Genomic DNA, 19,929 nt, shown 5'->3' with positions numbered 1-19,929 from the left:
CTTTGCTGTATCAAGGCATTGTTCATAGTACATGAGCAAATTGTTCTACCATGTGTCATGTTTGGACTTCATCAAAAGTGGACTGTTCATATTCAATATGGTGTACTCATACAAACCTGTAAATTCACCAAGAAATAGCACAGTTGTGAAAATGGACAATGTCAGAGACTAATAGACAGTTATAAGAAGTTCCCGCTGGAGGTTGTTTTTGCCAAAGGGTAATATCAGATGAGATCCTCCACAACAGTCGTAAATGTGAATTTTTGTTTAAAAAATAAGTTTTTGGGGGTTTTATAACTTTACATGGGGTGCTCTTTCACATATGTCTTTGTGTGTGTGTGTATACATATATATATATATATATATATATATATATATATAGACAAATGCGCATATTGTGTATATACACTGAAGTTTAATTGCAAAGAATATCAAACATGAAGCAGACACTATTCTATCAATGCACATTGTATCTACACAATCCTGTGAGAGAACAATGAGTTACACTTGTGCTTTGGCCACGTGCGGGATCTCTACTGGTGTTTCCTCATGATTATGAAGCTCAACGTCTGAAGAAAAATCTGGCTGTTTGAAAGACTCCAGCAATGTGTATATTTTTCTTAATATATATGAAAAGAATTTTTAATGGGACTAAAAATACATTCCAAGGCAATGCTCACAAAACATTATTGCCCTCATTACTCTATTAGGAGTATTTTTTTTGTTTGGTGTGTTATATATATATATATATATATCTGCTCCTAATAGCCCCTCTCACTTCTGATGGTATCCATGCTTACTGTAGCAAACATGGAGAATAGAATCATGCAGGCATTTATGTTCTGTCGTGAACAAGGTCTAAGCTTTTAAGTCCCACACGTCTTTTCTCGATGATACACAAAGTTGTAATGTATTCTATATCTGATTCAACTGAATTTCACCTCACAACACCAAACAACCAAGCCCAGTTCCTGGACATGTTCAGCAAAACAGAGAACATAGCAAAACAAAAGAATATACTGTATAATAAATTAAAAGCCCCTCCCCCCAACTCAATATCCAAAGTAGCAGGACTTTTGCTTATTGCTGAAGTCACTGTGGTTTTTAGGTTCACACTGACACATACGGTACACACATTTTATATAATGCATATTCACGTAATAATACGTGAACAGGTACAGAGACAAAAGCACACACAAACACAAAAGAAAATGAAAACAGTAGGTAGAATAAAAAAATGCCTGCATCCTTATCTGAACTGACAAGCAGTTAAGCATTGTTATGGAATGCTGGTTTTTAATGTATCTTTTACGGGTAAATTTCTCTTTCTTGGTTAAAAATACATTCAACAGGAAAAAAAAACATATAAAATTATATATATATATTTTATATATATATACAAATACTTTGTCATTTTAGCATAATATAAATTTACATAAATATTCCTATAATGCTAAAGTTTGAACAAGCATAATCTTCTCTCATTGACTTTTTTGTAACTTTTGCCGTTTTTGTTTTTTTTTGTGTTTTTTTTTTACTCAGCTTTGAAAAAAGGTGCTTGAATACTATAAAATGAAGGGTAGCAATTTTCTAATCTGCACATCAGTAACTTAAAAAAAAAAAATAATCAATGAAAAGAACGAAAAAAAGAAAATGGAATCTAAAAAAATTGTTCTGCCCCGACCCTGTCTCAACTTATTTTAATTCCAGCAAGCTTATGCCAATGGTTTTCTTTCTTGATGCCTAAAACCATTGTCTCTCCAGCATCAACAAAATGTAATAGCAATTTTAATCCTTCTCTTGGTAGCGCAAAAATGCAGCAAAAGTCATACACATATGTTCGCACACACGCACACAAAAATAAAATAAATTCAGCAACAAAAACACCCCAATATGAAAAAAAAATTTGAACAGTATCTGGTGAAGGTTGTAATTGCTCTACTTTAAATACTGCTCTCAGGAAAAAAAAAAATCCAGTGCTCAGATATAGATATATATTTATATATGAAAAAACACCTACTAAGCCCTCTGTTTTACCTTACTCCAACTGGCCAATTGCTAAACTCAAATAAAATTTATACCAAAAAAAAAAGCAGCACATTTTCAATCGTTTAAGAACCTTACCCATCGTATCTACCTTACTGCAGCTATCATATGATTTTTGCATGTTTTTTTAACATCATTGTATTGTACATGTGAAGAGAGATCAGCTTAGAAAAAGAATTATTTGCAGCTTGAACATGGCTGTGATTTGTACATAGCATCTTTCATGTATGACAAACTGTAGCAAAATTTGTAAAGATCACTCCATTTTCAGCATTGTTTTCTTGTGATATATATTCTGAGAAGCAGGAGATGCCAATGTCTTTGAATGGGGCAGGGGCACTGCCATTCTCACGTGTGTGTTACCAGGACAAGCCAGTATTAGCAACTCTATAAGAAGACATTTGGAGCCCCTCTATGCATATATATGCCTTCCTCCTACGTCCAATTGAGCTCTTGTGACCTCTCCCTTGTCGGTACCCCAAATTATGTCCCCAACCAACCAAAAAAATAAAAGAAAGAAAACATCTCTACAGCTATGTTACAAGCAGATACGCATTAGCCAGTTCTCCAAACTTTGGTTCTAAGAAAACACTTGGTCAGTTGTTACAAAGGGAAAGTGGGAATGTTTGTTTTGGCACATTGCAGGAGACAACAGTTCATCTCGGTAAGGTCTCAGCTGTACATGTCACACAATCCAATAAGCAAGTGCACGGTTCTAGTCTTTACTGTAAAGCAGGCTTCAGTCTTTTTCCCCATCCTCTTGTCTGTTTCATTTTCCTTTTCTATAAAGGAAAGTCCATGTGATAGAAGTCTGGGAATTCCTCACACAGTTTGATAGAAATTATCTGCCTGGAGGTTGTTCTGTTTTTGCATACTGTAGAAGCCACTGTATCTAGAGTCTGGGTCAGCCATTCTTAGCATCCTTTTTGAGCTGTCCACTTGTACCCTAGTCCCTTTCTTGCAGTCCACATACACCAATTGGTTGTTCAGGCAGGTCGGCTGTTGAACACATAAAAGTTTACAATTAACATTTGAAAAGAGTTCTCAATGATTATATAGTTCTACCTACTTTGGAACAAAAACTTGGACACAGTTGGCCTAGGGAGAGATGGAGTCTGAAGAGTTGTGAATACAAAGGAGTTTTTAATAGGTCTTTATTGTTCCTCTAGTGAGGCTACTACCAGTTCAGTCATCAGAGAAGGGTGGAATTGGTACCAGAGCACTGCTATTTTGTGTCTAATGAATAAAGATGAATGGCGGCACTTACCTTAAGTTGCAAAATGTCCTATTTTGTGTCTGGTCATTAAAAGGAAAAAAACAAACTATGTAAGTCAATGGTGATGGATCCGTTTTTTTAAAAGCCTAAAAAAACTGATCAGTCACCCATTGACTTTAAATGTATTTATTGATGGATCAGTTTTGATTTCCCACAACCGCATCCTAACAGAACGGATGCATCCTGATGTGCAAAATCAAAATGGATCCGTTTAATTCCGGTATGGACGTCTTCTGCCGAATCTCAATACCGGAATTAACAATGCAAATGTGAAAGTAGCCCTATATGCAATGCGAGGTCTGAAATGGTTCCGCCAAAAAAATTGTATAAAGTGGTTTTCAATTTGTTAAGGTAGGAATGGGGTATATCTAGAGCTTAGATATGAAGGGTATATAACATTTGCAGAAGAATTATGGGAAAGACATGGGTTTGATGTGTGGCCCCTGTCTCTAGTTCACGGACAGCTCCTAAGCGCTTATTTAAGCCATATTCTTATCAGTTTGATCATTATTTAGATTAAATGAGTGTTTACGGGCTGTTAGGAAAGAGGAGGGAAGGCTATAAAGAAATAAAGGGCCCGATTCTCGGCCAGATGATCTCTGACAGGGGTTCATAGGAACGATCGTTAGAGATTATCTGGCAGTGTAAAAGTGTTGCAGATTATCTCATGAATGAGCAAAATTGTCATTCATCGGGTAATAGAGCATTCATATGGTCACAAAAATTGTCGTTTGCAGGCAGCAGATTGTGATGCGTAAACAGCATCTGCTACTGGCAAACAACAAGTCTGTATGGGGACGAGCGATGGTGCTACAGGTCGCTCTTTCCCATACTGTGGAGGAGATCTGTTGCGTATAATTACAGCAGTCTCCTCCACTGATGAGCAGGCGCTTGTCGGGAAGAAACGCTTCCTTCCCGACAATCGCCTGAAAAATTGGCCAGTGTATTGGAGCCTTAAGAGGGGCTCTCTGACAGATTTCACTGAGAAGCAACAGTCACTAGAAGCAGGGAAACTGAAAACTGTAGAAGACAAATTGCACACATTTTTTAAAACAATCAATTGGAAAAATGAGCTGTCCAAGTTAAATAGAAATGCAAAAAGTACATTTAAAGATCTACAGTTAAACAATAGATTCCTAATACAAGTAGAGTAATGGAATTATATTGATGAAATAAATGCTGTGAGGGTATAAGGCCACGTGTCCCCACAGCAGAATGTATCCATTGTGGACTGGCCTCATTTATCAAACTGGTGTAAGCAGCAGTCAAAAATAAAAGGTGGAATCTGATTGGTTGCTATGGGCAACTAAGCCAGTTCTACTTTACACCAGCTTGATAAATGACCCCATTAGTTTTCTGGCCTAGTTCTGTATTAAAATACCACAGCCAAGGCAGAGTGGCTTGTTATTGCCCCTTTGCACCCCAGAAATCTTTGGCCTGGGTGAAGAAAAGCCTAGCCTTTGGCTGATCAACAAAATAAAAAGCATGTACGTATAATCTGAGAACTCAACCGTGCAGTGGTACTTGGCACATTTTTGCCTGTTTGTGCAAGGCATGGGTTAAGCACACAGTAAAAATGCTAACATTCCCTTGAAACACCTAAATCTTTTGTTCCCCTGTGGAATGTTCTGAATGTGACAGTGTGAGCAGACATGCAAAGCGAGAAGCAGTATTGCCTTGGGCTGAAATTCAAATATTCACGATATTAGGTTTCTACTTGACTGCTTTAACCTACTCCTCTTCCACAAGGTAGCAGGAGATGTACACTTGTCTATAAACCTGCGTTGTAGGAAGCATTCATATGTCTGGCTTTAGATTTAATGACTGACATTCTGGTAAGACCCAATTGAATGTTTTTGAAGCAAGCATTATTATTAGTGCTGAGTGAAGTTTCCAAAAATTCTATTTGGCTGCTTCGTCGAATTGCGTCGTCACAAAGCGCATTTCTTTGTAAGTAGCGGCACAATGATGGAGAACAGTGATTGCGACGCCCCAGTCATTGAACCGCTCAGATGCCGAGTTCATCGCTGATTGAGACATTTATGTCATATGTCATAAATGTCCAAAAAGTGTATGTCCCACAGAAAGAGAACTACAGCGTATATTAAAATCCTACAGGAGACACATACACTGTTTTGGAAGGATATCTAATACTTTCAATGCTGCACCTGATATTATGCTTGTGTATGGTGTAAATGTAAAACTGTAAATACAGTATAGTAATGACATATATGACACATACATTTAATATAAGAACCTTGTACCTTTGTAGGTGCCCGGTAACAGGGTACTGGAATCCACTGCTTTTTCTTATTTATAAGAAGAAGGACTATGATGATAATCAAGGCTGTCATTATTGGGATTGCTACCCATGCAACGGAGTGAAGTGAGGAGTCCTCGCTTGGCTGAGGTCTATCACCTTCCCTGTAGTTCACTTTAAGATGACCCATTTCTGGATGAAAAAAGTGTAAGAATATCATTATTCTGCTGAAGAATCAGTTAATCATCCACCAGCAATATTTACTACATAAAGAGTGCCATGTATTCATGGAGGCTGGATTTTGTGTTCTTTTCGGCTGTCACAGGGTTATTGTAAAACCCCATAATATCAGTCACCGGATAATGGGTTATGATTATTTTAATATTAGCAAACGATGACATCCTAATTATATAGATAGTACTTGATGATTTGGGCTAATAGGTGACTGTAATATGAACACAAACATACATGTAGTTCAGTGCAGTTCAGAATAGTACATAGTGTACTAGAAACTGGGAAGAATATAATGGTGTTCCCACAGAACAACGTTTACCCAGAAGACAGCAAGTTCCCAAGAGATGCATGTGCTCCAGGGCAGGTTCCCTCCACATAAGGCCCAGAATCGAGCATACTAATATGACAGACCTACCTGCTTCTATTTCAGGATACTACAATGTTATATGCTCAATCCAAGGCAATTTCCCATAGATGTATTGCACCAAGTTGAGGATAGCAAAGGGTTTTTAGTAACAAGTCTAGAAGTTCAATTTCAAATCTTGTAAAAAACTATTTCTCAAATACTTACGCTTATTGCGGTCTGTACTTACAACAGTTTCTGCAACATATGATGGTGAGAGACGTTGTCAAAAATTATATTCGGGTGCTTTGCCGAAGTTCACAAAGAAATCCATTTGTTACGAATTACTTTGCCACAAATCGCATTCCATTCTATGTATAGACAGGGAACGGGGATTGCGCCACCCCCGTCATTGAACCCCTCAGATGCCGCGTTCAGTGCTAATCGCAGCATCTAAAAGTCACATTCAGGCCTTTCAGTGGGTTAATCAGGGGTTAAAACAAAAAACATACTCGCCTCATCCATTTGCTTACGCCAAATATCACATACGCTGAAGTGGCCGTGACGTGAGCAAATGTATGAGGTGAGTATGTTCTTTTGTTTTTTACTGCCATTTCAGTAAAAATTGATTAGTTACCACAAAGCGCAAGGAAATTCGGCTTCGTGACAAATTAAATTTTTCTTGAAATTTGGATCACTTTGTTGACTTCAATTCGCTCAACGCTAACTATATGTGATAAATTAGTAAGTGACCTAACAATCATTGAAAAAAAAAAAAAACAACAACAACTATGTAGACTCATGCAGCTCTCACCTCTGTGATGGTGAATATCATTCTCACTTGGTGTTGGCCAGTGAGGAAAGCCATGTTCATTCCTTCCTCTGTGATTTGTCTTCTCAATAGGGATGTTAGTGGGTTCAGGGATATACATCTCTGTAAAACACAAACTCCATTTATGCACTCCCTTTGCTTTTTCAACTGCAACCCTGTCATTTCAGCTATTATTAATGAGGCTGTTCTATGAAAGTAAAGAGGTTAGGGAATATGGATGTCAGAGAGGGGGGTCCCCTGCTGGAAATCCCCTCGATGAGTCAAATCAAAGAGCTACATTACACATATACTCTGAAGGTGCCTAAGGGTACGACCAAACGATCAGGTTTCTGCATGCAGTTTTGGAAGTCAAAATCAGGAGTGGATCTTTTTTTTTATTCACTCCAGGCTTTGGCTTCCAAACTGCATGCAAAACCCTGTCCGTGTGGCCATACCCTAAGAAATGAAGCAAAAGCATACAAGTTAATAGAGAGAGAATTTTTTTTATTCATATTAGTTTAGGTCCGTAAGGGTACTTTCACACTTGCGGCTGGACGGATCCGACAGGCTGTTCACGCTGTCCACTATCCTTCCACTATTTCGCCGTGCCGCCGCTCAGTCCCCATTGACTATAATGGGGACAGGGGCGGCGCTCCGGTGCAGTACGGCAGTGCGCGGCGAAAGGCCGCCGGACTAAAATTCCTGCGTGTCCGACTTTTTAGTCCGGCGGTCTCTGACCGCGAACTGCCGTACTGCGCCTGAGCGCCACCCCGTCCTCATTATAGTCAATGGGGACGGAGCGGCGGTCCGGCAGCACAGCGAAATAGCCGAAGGATGGATCCGACAGGGTGAACATCCTGTGGGATCCGTCCTGCCGCAAGTGTGAAAGTAGTAGCTTCACATAGTAGCTTGACTTTTCGTCCAGTAGATTGGTGTTTAAAGGTAAATGTACCCTTGAAAGTTGACAAGAACCATTCTTCTACAGTCATCGAGAAGGCATGAAAACAATATTGGAAGGCAGATATTGTTACCTGGACACATGGGGCAGCAGCTCCCTTCACCATTGATTGGCTCTACACAGGGTAATGGTGGGCAGCTGACTGTGGAGCAGAGGGTCTGTCCTTGCAAACAGTAGCAGTGCGTGCAGCTGTCGATGTCCCATCTCTCTTCATCTGCATAAGTCTTGCCATTAAAGTGGCAGACAACTTTCTTTGGAATTGTATCCTCTGTGATGACAAATAGGTATAAATATGAAAACAATGTTATCTACAGAGACGCTTAGCAGATAGCAAAAACCTGATCCACTACATGCACGACATACTATATATATAGTTCCTGCGATCTATTATAGTGACATCATACTTGCCAATGTGAGAATTAGATGAGAGGGTGTACTGGGTATTGACAGTATTATGCGCAGAGTGAATGCACAGGACAACAAATAGCTGCACAGCAGGAAGTGATGTCAGAGAAGGGGCAGCATTTTGGCAACCTCTGCTGTACAGCCGAGAAGGATACAGCAGAGGTGTGCACCTTGGGAACTTGCACTTATGGAATCAAAGTGAATAACAGCCCTGGTATCTTAAATTGTATCTGTCTTGTGAGGTACTTTTTCAGAATAAGCTACTATGAGTGGTTACATGAAGAATAACACTATTTCTGGCCATTTTATGTATTATAGCTGATATTTCTCTGCAGTGTTTCCCTCTGCAATGTCAATAATTCTATTTTTTCTGAGATATGCCTCATTCACACGTCCATCAACGATTTTGAGCCGAAACCAGGTGCGGCTCTAAACACAGAACAGATGCAGATCTTTCCCTTATATCTTATGTCTGTGGAGGCTCCAATCCTGGTTTTGGCTCACAATCACTGATGGAAATCACTGACCAAAACACTGACGTGTGAATGAGGCAATAATGTGTGGACAGTAGCTGGGATCATGTCTGGCCATCAACAGGACATGAGTAAACAGGGGATTCTGTCATTCTCTTTGCATCTTCCTGTCTGAAGCAGCCCGTTCACTTTTCCTCATCCTCCTCAGACCTCCCCTCTACATACATTTCTATGTAATCTGATCCTTCAGTGAGCACGCAGTCTGTCAAAGTGAACTGAGAGTTAGTGAAAAGCAGGAAGACCAGGAGAGGAACTTGATAAGAGGTGAAGGAAGCATCTTTATAACATATATTACAATGTTTCTTATATTCACCTGCTCAATTCATGTACTTAAAAAATGAAAACAACAGTTACTCTTTCAAAGGGTTCTTCGGGGTTTTGATATTGATAACCTATCCTGAGAACAGGTCATCAATATCAGATAGGCAGTGTCCCACTCTTAGCACCCTTGCAGATCAGCTGTATGAAGAGGCCGTGGCGCTCCAAGAGCACATAGGCCTCTTCCTAGGTCATGTGACATCATGTTCATCAGTCACATGGCTGAGGCTCAGCTCAGTCCCATTCAAGTGAATGGGGATGAGCTGCAATACCAAGCAAATAGACAGCACAGTGCTTTGTAACCTGTGAAGGGGCCACTGCGCTCACCAGGACCAGGTGAGTACCTACTGTGGCTTCCTCAAACAGCCCCCTGCTGATCTCATATTGATGACCTAACCTGAGCATAGGCAATGACTATGGAAATCCCAGAAAACCCCTTTAAATTTCAGGCCATTTTACTGATTACGAAAATTTGCCCAGAAATTCATTTTAAACTTTCTGTACAAGACATGAACTTATCATAATGCAAAACAATAAATGCTAAAAAGTTAGTATATTACTATACATACATTTCAGGTTACTGTGCAAGGGAAGCTGGAAATCTTCTATACATTGCTGAACATATAAAATACAGATTCTGCAGATATTTATTATATTTAACATACTTAAAGGGCTATTCCAGTTACCATAAATATAACTCATGCTTTAGACTGTAATTAATCATGAATAATTACCTAATATAATGCAAATTTCACATATTTACTGTTCAATAGTTATAAAAGTTTTCTTCCTCTGCTACCCACTGTGTTTCCTCATAAATTACCATGGCATCAGCCTGTAGTTCTTAGCCTTTGTTAGGGTACTTTCACACTAGCTTTAAAGTTTTCCGGTATTGAGTTCTGTCATAGGGTGTCAATACCGAAAAAAAAAAAAAGGTATCAGTTTTGTCCTAATGTATTCTGAATGGAAAGCAATCCGTTCAGGATGCATCAGGATGTCTTCCGTTCCGTCCCTTTTACGGTATTTGGCATGCTGCAGTACTTTCTCCGTCCAAAATCCAGGACACTTGATCCGGCATTAATTTCCATTGAAAAGTATTAATGCCGGATCCGGTACCAAGTGTTCATGAAATTGCCGCATTGACGGATCCGGTTTTCCGGTCTGCACATGCGCAGACCTTTAAAAATGTGAATAAAAATAAATCTGTTTTTCTTGATGACACCGGAGAGATGGATCTGGTATTTCAATGCATTTGTCAGATGGATCCGGATACAAATGATATCAGTTTGCATACAGATTTCCTGATCCGGCAGGCAGTTCCAGCAACGGAACTGCCTGCCGGATTCTTCTAACGCTAGTGTGAAAGTACCCTACGGTCGAGCATGCTCAGTGTGTTGCTATCAATTCTCTAGCTAAACGTCTTGTGAAACAAAGGAAGTGTCAGTGTGCTGGTGGTTTACGGAGTACAGGGGGCATTACTGGACTGTATATTAGGATACTCTCAGTGTGTTGCAGGCTCACACAGGAGCTAGACAAATGGATTGCAAGGTAAATTGAAGCTCTGTTTATATGTATAGTTATGGGTTCTGGTTGGGTCATAGCTTGCCGCTTTAATGCAGTTTTTCAAAAATGAAGTTACTTTACCGGAATACCACTTTAAGGAAGAAAACTGTTGCAAGAAACTTTTACTTGAGTTTTTCAATGGCTTTAATGACTTTTGTGACAGGATATCACAGTCAAGGTTTAAAACAATTCCATCATACATAATCTGAAAAATGTACAATTATCCTGAAACCAAATAGTCAGAAATATAGAATAGTATTGTTTTACTTCTCTGGTTTCTGATTCGTAACCTAAGATAACATTGCTACTGCAATAATATGTTAGTGCTGGTAAACAATATTAATACGAGTTGTCACTAATACTGTAAATACATAGGTGGAGACAGAAAACCAAAAAGTCAGAAACAACTTCCATAAACCAAGTTCTGTGGAAAAATCACAGCAACAGCTCAAACTTTCAAAGGATATGATATCTGAATACAGAGATACAGAGTGAATCTAAGCCATTGTGCCACTCGTGGTGGATGTGTCACTTGTGGTACCTAACATGATATATTCACTCATTTTCTAAATTGCATTATAAAATTGGCATCTGTAACCTGATTGGTTGCTAATACAACAACTTTACACTATGTTTTATAAATGAACCTTAATGCTATGGTCTTTCCCCTTAATAAAAGGGTTGTTTGAGATTTTGCTATTGATAGCCTATCTTCAGGATAGGTCATCACTATGAGGTCCGCGGGGATCTGACTCCCCACACCCTTGCCGATCAGCTTGAAAAGACTGCGGCGCTCCAGTCAGCGCTATGGCCTCTCCCCTCCCCAGTCACATCACTTTCATTTGTCAAATGGCCTAGACATAATGACTGTAATGTTCAAGTGAATGGGGCCAAGCTGCAATACTAAGCATAGCTGCTATCCAATGTATCTAAACTGGTGGACAGTTTTATTTTGAAATGGCATGAGAATTTGTGACTGATGCTCCTGCTCCCTTTATGGGTGAAGACAAGGGACTGAGGATTCAGACTTTTGGAGCTTCATCTGCTCTGTAGGCAAAAGAATGATATCTCTTGCGCCAATCTTGTGTCATGTCATTCGTTTGCGTTGCTGTGCGAGTAGAGTAAAGAAAATCACCAAATCTTATGAAATGCATACAGTACATCACAGTCCAAAGTAATAATGCTCTGGCTCCTGACCTTCACCCATGGCTGGAGTAGTAGCTCATTGAACGTTAAATGGAGTGTGCCATTGAGACAAATTCTCCCCTGATCATTTTAAAGAAGATGCATACTTGCTTTGATTTTCACTTTTTTATGACTTACAATGTGTTGGATATCCAGAAAATGATTAATAATTAAGGCGCACAGCATATTCTGTGAGTTGGAAGGAGTCCTAACTTGGCACCCAAAGAATTCTAAGGGTCCTCACAATTCCTCGGAATTATATGAAAAAACTGTGACATGCTCTATCAGATGTCATATTATGGACTAGTCCTTTCTAATAGGGTGCCGCATGAAGCATCATATGTTGGTACATAGAGTGCCCACTAGGAAGTCCATAATATGGAGCTGCAGGAACGCCAGGTTTCTGTAGGGCTTCCTCACAGCCACGTTCATGAGGCCTAAATCAAATAAATTAATATTTAGAATGATTATGGCCCCATTTGTAATGTACAGGAGGAAACAGTGCAAAAAATACGGCCCACTCTGGGCAATAAGTATCAGTTCAACACAAGCTACTGTTCACTGTGGTAAATAACAAAGTCTGCGTCAGCACATCAACAACTGCTTGCTTTGGAAAACAGGCGTCATACAGAGCAGCGAGTGAAAGGAGGACAAATCACTCTATAGAAACTATTGCGAGTTAGTGAGCTGAAAGGTCATTTTAATATGAAGTAGCAGCTTTAGATTGTAGTTTCGGGGAAGTGCAGCAGCCGTAGTGTCAGTCTTATTATCTCAAATGAAATGAACAGCAGGTGTGGAATGCCTATGGCAGCAATGAACATGCAGAGCTGCACAGCCAGCGACAGGCATCCATATCATACAAGCTGCCGCGCTGCTTCAAATTTGGCCATGTTGACGCTTCAGCATCTAAGACTGAATGATGCTTCTCTCTTAAAGGACATTGCATCATTGCTGCCATTTTATTACTGTGGATATTTCATTCTTGTTTGCTTACAAACCTATTGCTGTCATTCTGTCCTGGAATACATGAGATTCAAACGCTTAGAATAACCATCTGCTGTCACTGTAATATACAGAATAATTAGCCTCATAGTCAGAACCTAATATTTATCTGCAGAGGAGCTAATACGTATGTTAATATAGTCGGAGAACACCGTACCTGAGGCATATGCGCAAGGCCTCCAGAATACTAATAGGATGGTGACTAAATGGTGTCACTGGTTCCTTTCTAAATGTCTGGCCGCTTTCTAGTCTAGCTATTTAAGTTTGTATTCCCATTGCGTGGAGCCAACAGAACCACTGAAAGGCCCTGGACCCTCCTTTGGTTCTTGAATGGGTGTCGAGGTACAGTACCTTGTGATAATAATTGTGACTAATAACTATGCCAATATATAATGATATGCCTACTTCCGTAGACAGAAAAAAATTGCATTGAGTACTACAACTACATCAAAATTGAAACACAAAAACTATAAAATTGCTGGCCATTTTGAACCAATCAATTTTTGAACAAATCTATGGCCAGCTTTTCAGTCTGTCTCACTACAATACTGTAATTCTTAGGCAGCATAACTCTTGTCTTGGGGTTATGTTCAGCTCAACTCTGTACTTTACTCCCTAAATTCAATCACTTGCATAGCCATGTCACATACACCTAAAAAACATCTCCAGAATCTGCCCTTTTCATCTCGTGGAAACAGCAAACAATTTTATTGTCACCTTGATCCATTCTCCTCTTAAAATACTGTAAGGCTGGTTTCAGAGGAGCGAGTTCAATGCGTTGAACTTGGAGCGTGTGTCCGTTAGAGCTCCCAGCCTGACCTACCAAGCACATAGCATTATTTTGATTTATGATGCTATGTAACCCTTAGAGTTCTGGAATATATTGGACAACACTAACGTACATACATTCCAGAACTCTAAGGGATACATAGCATCATAAATCAATATAATGCTATGCGATCCCGTCAGTGCTACATAGGACAGGACGGGAGCTCTTGCAGACACACATTACACTTGTTTTTGTAGGTATCAAACCTGCAATACTCTTATTTTGTTTCTCTTAATGAGAGCACTAAACCACTTGTTTTTGTGAAACTAGCCTAACTCAGTACTAATCAGTCCTCCCCTCCCCTCCCATCCTCAATGCAGTAGTCAAGCTCATGTATCTGTCTTACCTCTGCACTGATGCCTCCACCTTGCATTGGTTACAAATACAGTACAGAATTCAATTTAAACTTCTCACTCGCGCCAACAAAGATCTCCTCATGCAGAACCTCCCTAACCCCTCTGTCTACAGCCCTACCAGAGCTCTCCGTTCGGTCAATGATATACGACTAACATCTCCCATAATGCAAACCACTCACTTCCCTCCCCAAGACTTTGCTTCGATCAAGTTATTTCTCTACCTCTACAGATTGAAGCATGCCTTAAAAGCACCCTTTTTTTTTAGGTGAGATCACATTCCCCAATATGACTCCATTCATTTAACCTCACCCCTACATAAGCTATATTATACCTCAGAACCTAATCTCTTGCACTTCGTACCTACCTGTGCACATACACTAGCTGGTGGCTGGCTCAAGCAGCTTTATAATGTACTCCCCTATTTTTGAAAAATATGGCTGCGCCATAGTACAAAACAATGATGCAGCCAAATTTACATTAGAATTAGGGCTTACTAGAAGAGCACCTGACTCTTTTAGAAAGCAATAAGCAATGGTAGCTGGAAAGGAGCATCATAGGAGGTCAAAAGTAGAAGACAACAGTTTTGATCACTGGTTATCCAATGAGGTCTGCAAAGAAAATCTATGGGTGTGCCAAGCAGTGTAGTCTGATGAGTGCTGAAGCAGCTATTGAACGTGTAAGTAATGAGCAGTATTCAATAATTAAAAGCACAAAAACTAGATGTAAATGGAACTTTCCTTTTAGTATTATGGATAGTGTACTGTATTGATAGACTATGATGAATTCTGCAAGTTTTATATTATGTGTTAAAGGATTCACATCTGCACTTCTAATGGTGACAGGGGTGCATTTTCCTTGACAGATGGAGTCTATTAATAGTTGTGGATGATGACAGCGACATCGTGTGTGTCATGTGTATCACGTTATACAGGTGATGTTTAGAATATCTGGGTAATCTGAACGATTAAATGGATTGATCTCCTCCAAGCTCTACACAATATGGACCAGATACAGTATATCCTCCAGTCTATGCATTCTAAGGCTAGCTTCACACATGTGGCACAGCAATCTCGCATGCAACGTATTTTGTCCGGCTGAATCGGCATTTATGCCGGAAGGCGAACCGATTCCCACCAGTTTCCATTATACTCAATGGGTTCCTGCAGACAAGCAACAGTATTCAACTATGCCGGATCCAGAGATCTCTGGCCGGCTGTTCCCTGCCATAACAGTCTTCTGACTCCTGTGCCACATGTGTGAAATGAGCCTAAAGATGACTGTCCATAATTTTACAATTTTTGTAGGACCTTGTTATGTTTTCTTTATCCATTATCATCATACCACTTTTAGGTACAAAATGATGTGCTGAATCGTTTCTTATGTCTTTGGTAGGTGTTGATAGTGGTAAGAACTTTTGGGGTAATTTATTAAGACTGGAGTTTTAGACGCCAGTCTTAATACCCCTGCGTCTGATGTACCCAAGTTATGTAGAGACGCAGGCCTGTACACAACTTAGGCACATCCGCCTTCGTTGCAGATTTAGATAATTTTCTATGCTAAAAAATGGCGCAGAAAATTGATAAATGAGACAGGCTTACTGGTCCGTCCCCTTTGTGATTGAATCTGCGACAGATATACGACAAAAAGTGGAGTATATCTAATCATGAATGAACCCCTGCCTAGAAATACACTTACAACATAACACTCTTGCAACTACCTTTACAGGGAGCATGGGTAGCTGTAGTCAGCTGGAAGATTGGATTTCAAAGTCAATCTAAACTTTCAGATACCTTTTCAAAACAAGTTGCCATATGTGTTTACATGAGTGGTAGCACTATATCTGACCACCCTATGAGTTGGTTCATCTATAATTTTCAGTTATCTCTGAGCTGATAGGTGGAAACTAGCTGCTCTCAATAGACTACACACAAAGAAGGCAGCTTTTGCTTCCTAACTTCCTATCACTCACTAGGAATCACTCAAAAGTGCCCATACAGGGCATTATAGAGAAGCACTGAATCATTCCTGTGTTGTGCCCTTCTGTTTCTCTTTGCACTCCTTCCCTTCTCCCCCCTCAACTCTGAATAGACTTCTATGGCATGATGTAATCTGATCCTTGAGTGCGCAGTTTGTCTCTCAAGACAGATTTCTCATAAATGTCGGAGAGTATGTTACCATAGGAAAGGGGGAGTGGGGGCAGCTGATAACTGAAGAACAGGACATTTTTCTCTGATAAGATATATTACAAAGTTTATTATACTCACCTGTACTACTGATTTATGTAAAGATGTGTGAAAGTACAATGACCATTTAAGTCTATGCAAGGGAATTGGAATTAAACTGAGCTCCAACTACCCCATTTCATTATTAAGAAATGAATCAGCATAGAATTTTTGAATATTTAGATTAAAAAAACATCGGTGATAAAGGGTAGACATTCCAAGTGCCAAAATGGTAATAAAAAAGGGTTATATTTGATAGCGGACCATGCTTGAGTGTCCTCATCATGACTATATTATTCATATGCTTCAAAATAAGACATCTGAACATTAAGTGTGTAAGGAATGAAAGGAAGACCATAGCAGTGAATGTACGATTTAGTCTAGGTCATCATAATGTGTAGGTATATAGAGATTTCAGAGTAAACACAACAAGACCCTACATACTGTACTTTTGAGGTTCTTTGATTGAAAGGATGGATTGAAACATTGGACCCATATGAGAATCAAGACCATGGATTAGCATCACATACAAACTGATAAGTGTTTTTTCTTTTTTTTTTTTTTTTGTTAACTGCAGTAAAGAAAATCAGCACTGCAATACCAATAATTGAATCAACCCTTCTATAAAAGAAGTGCAAAATATCCTTGTAACCTTATTTACCCCTGTTATATAGCATATGCATTATATAATAACAACAACAGGAATGGTATGATAGTTTACCAGGATTGCACATTTTTATCATTTGTCTTATGAACCGCTAACTGTAAATCTACACAACTTGACAATTCCAGGAAATTAATAAATATGTGTTTAAACACAGTAGAAAGTTCTAAAATAAAGAACTATATTGCAAATAAGGCAATGAGAAACATGTTCAAAATCTCAAGCGATTTGGAAATGGAAAATGCTACACTACTTGCTCTTCCAGTGTAACCCATTACTTGGCCCACTAGATGGCACTAGGGTGCTACAAATAACCAATTTTGATATCTAAATTACACCTGATTAATTCAAATGTGAGATGTGGCACCACATCACAAATACCTACAACTCGCCTTGAATTACTCATTATGTGTTACCTGAGGTTTATAATAATGCTGCTCCACTGCCGTGATGTTTGAATATCCTCTTATTATCTACAGTCTCATTTACTGCACCTTTCCGTCCATTGCCTTACTCCAAATGTTAATTAGGAAGGCTTCTATCAATTCCACCTTGTATGACTACACTCTCCCCATCCAAATCACATGTAAAACTTACAAGTGTATAATAGACATGGATTCATTCTGCAAGAGTTTTCGCCTGACTATATTGCTGGTCATTTATCCAGTACCCTTTCTGTAGCTCCCACTGTTTTATTCAGCCTCATGAATATATTAAAATGTGTTCTTTTTTGCCTTGCTGGAGGCTGAGTCAAGTTTTATTTTACCCCTCCTTCATGGCTGCCATCTCATTACAACTCGCAACTGTCAAAGTCCAGAAATTGAAGTGAATGGCATTCTAGCCAAACAGCAATTATCTCCCGTTGGATTAATTCTAATTTAGAAGAAACAATAGGCAGGAGGCATGCTGTGCTTTAAAGGGGCCATGGATTGACTGATGATATTAATTAACATTTTCATATAAAACTGAGATAAATCACTAGTAAAAAGAAATCTTCGTCAAATTGTCACAATTCTAGTCAACCATTATGAAGATTCATCTGTTGAAAACTAGGTGACAACATAAAACCTGCCATGACATCTCCAACAAGGATCAATACAAAGCTTTCCAACTCATTTGGATGGCAAGTCTAATGTGGTATGTCCCCTGCTCTATTATCTATGCACAGCTAAATAGATGCTGTAAACAGCTTTAGCAAACTATGGAGACAATTGCCAAAGGACTGGTAATTGGTAGCCATATTGGTTGACTTTTCCGAGGGGAACACCAGGTCGCTACCTCTTGAGGAGGATAGGCACACAAGGCAGCTGGTCCAGGCGGACCAGGAGGTAACTGAGAAAGGTACCAGAGGTGCAGGATTGAAGGATGAGGCAGAGGTGTAGTCAGATAGGCAAAAGGTCAGGGCAGGCGGCACAGGTACAGGTCAGGCAATCCGGGTTCGCAACATGATAGTCAAGGCAAGCAGATAGGGATCTAACAGGTAGCAGAGTACAGGAATATAGATACGAGTCAGGAACACAGGAACACTAGTCGAAAACAGGAACCTTAGCAGGAGACAAGGACCTTGACACTGAGGCATCTGGGAAAAGGGTCTGAGCCACTTATATATGCGCAGGAAGGCTAGGATAGGTCAGCGAGGTCACATAACTTAACCCATAAAGCCCAGGAAGTGACGTGCGCCGGCTCTTAAGGAAGTGCTGCATGAAACAAACAGCAAGCATGCTGTGGCCAGGCCTGAGAGCAAACTGTGGAGCAGATCCCAGAACAACAGCACCCACATAGACAGAGCCCAGGACTGCATCGGAGAATGGGAAGCACGGGCCACAGATCACCGCTGAACACGGTACCCGGGACCGCGGTGGTAAGCAGGGCACAGCAGCCGCTGTTACATTGTCTTTGTGTTGCAGCTGCAACATAAAAGATTTTTAACATGGCTGTCTGGATCAGGCATTAGAGCTGAACAGCAGAATATAATTTCTACAAACCTGACAGGAAAGGATAATTCAGGGACTTACAGGGTTGTCTGAGATAATTAACAATCTCGGAAAACTAATACAATATCTCATAAATAAAATATGACACACTCTATCACACCATTAGGCTACATGTACATGACCATATGTATTTTGTGGGGCGCAAACCATGGATTTGCAAAATATGGATACCGGCCATGTGCATGCTTAAACTTCTTTGAAAAAATTGTAGAATTTGCAAAGTGGCAGCACAGATGCAGACAGCACACAGATGACATCCATAAATTTTTTGCAGCCCCATAGAAATGAATGGGTCCGCATGTGATCCCAAAAAATGCAGATGCGGCCTGAAAATACGGTTGTGTGCATGAGGCCCGAGTCTGGTAATCCTGCAACTTTTTGTTTACAATTGCAGCGGTGACGCGCCTTAATACACATGATAGCTGCAGCCAATCACTGTCTTCAGTGGTATACAGCTTAGGATAGTGAATGGCTGCAGCAGTGAGGTGCCAAATACATGCATGTCACTGTGCACATCACAGTAGTTGGTGACATGTATAGTGAGAAGCCTGGGTTCAACACTTCACCACTGCAGCCAATCACAGTCCTCAGCTGTAGACCACTGAGGACAGTGATTGGCTGCAGTGGTCACACTCTACATCCAGACATGTCACTATTGCTGTTTATAAACATGTAATAACAAGAGGACCAGAATGGAGTTGGAGAAATGGGTGAGTATATACATTTTTATTTTAAGACATATTAGGGTTTGTCTAAAATGTTTATTTATCTCAGACAACCCCTTTAATGTGTTTTTAATTAGTTTATAGGAAAATTGTTTTAAGCTTATTAAATTAGTTATTGACTGCTTTGAAATATTGTCCCTTTTAGGGTGCCTCTTTTACCCAATAGGTGGACAGACTACAAAGACTGTTTAACTCCTAGAAGACC

At 39.8% G+C, this 19,929-nt stretch overlaps 1 protein-coding gene across 1 annotated transcript in view; it reads right to left on the bottom strand.

Moving 5' to 3' along the window:
- Positions 1–343: 343 nt before the first annotated feature.
- Positions 344–19,929, bottom strand: part of CRIM1 (cysteine rich transmembrane BMP regulator 1) — a 703,894-nt gene continuing 684,308 nt past the window's right edge. The window contains exons 14-17 of the mRNA XM_044289483.1: positions 8,002–8,196; positions 6,974–7,093; positions 5,587–5,774; positions 344–3,045 (exon numbers count right to left, since the gene is read on the bottom strand). Of these exons, the coding sequence (XP_044145418.1) occupies positions 2,869–3,045; positions 5,587–5,774; positions 6,974–7,093; positions 8,002–8,196 (680 nt within the window). The 3' untranslated portion in view covers positions 344–2,868. The remainder of the gene's footprint in view (positions 3,046–5,586; positions 5,775–6,973; positions 7,094–8,001; positions 8,197–19,929) is intronic.

This window comes from Bufo gargarizans, chromosome 4, assembly GCF_014858855.1.
Source record: "Bufo gargarizans isolate SCDJY-AF-19 chromosome 4, ASM1485885v1, whole genome shotgun sequence".
Lineage (NCBI taxonomy): Eukaryota > Metazoa > Chordata > Amphibia > Anura > Bufonidae > Bufo > Bufo gargarizans.
This window is presented reverse-complemented; position numbering and strand designations above follow the sequence as displayed.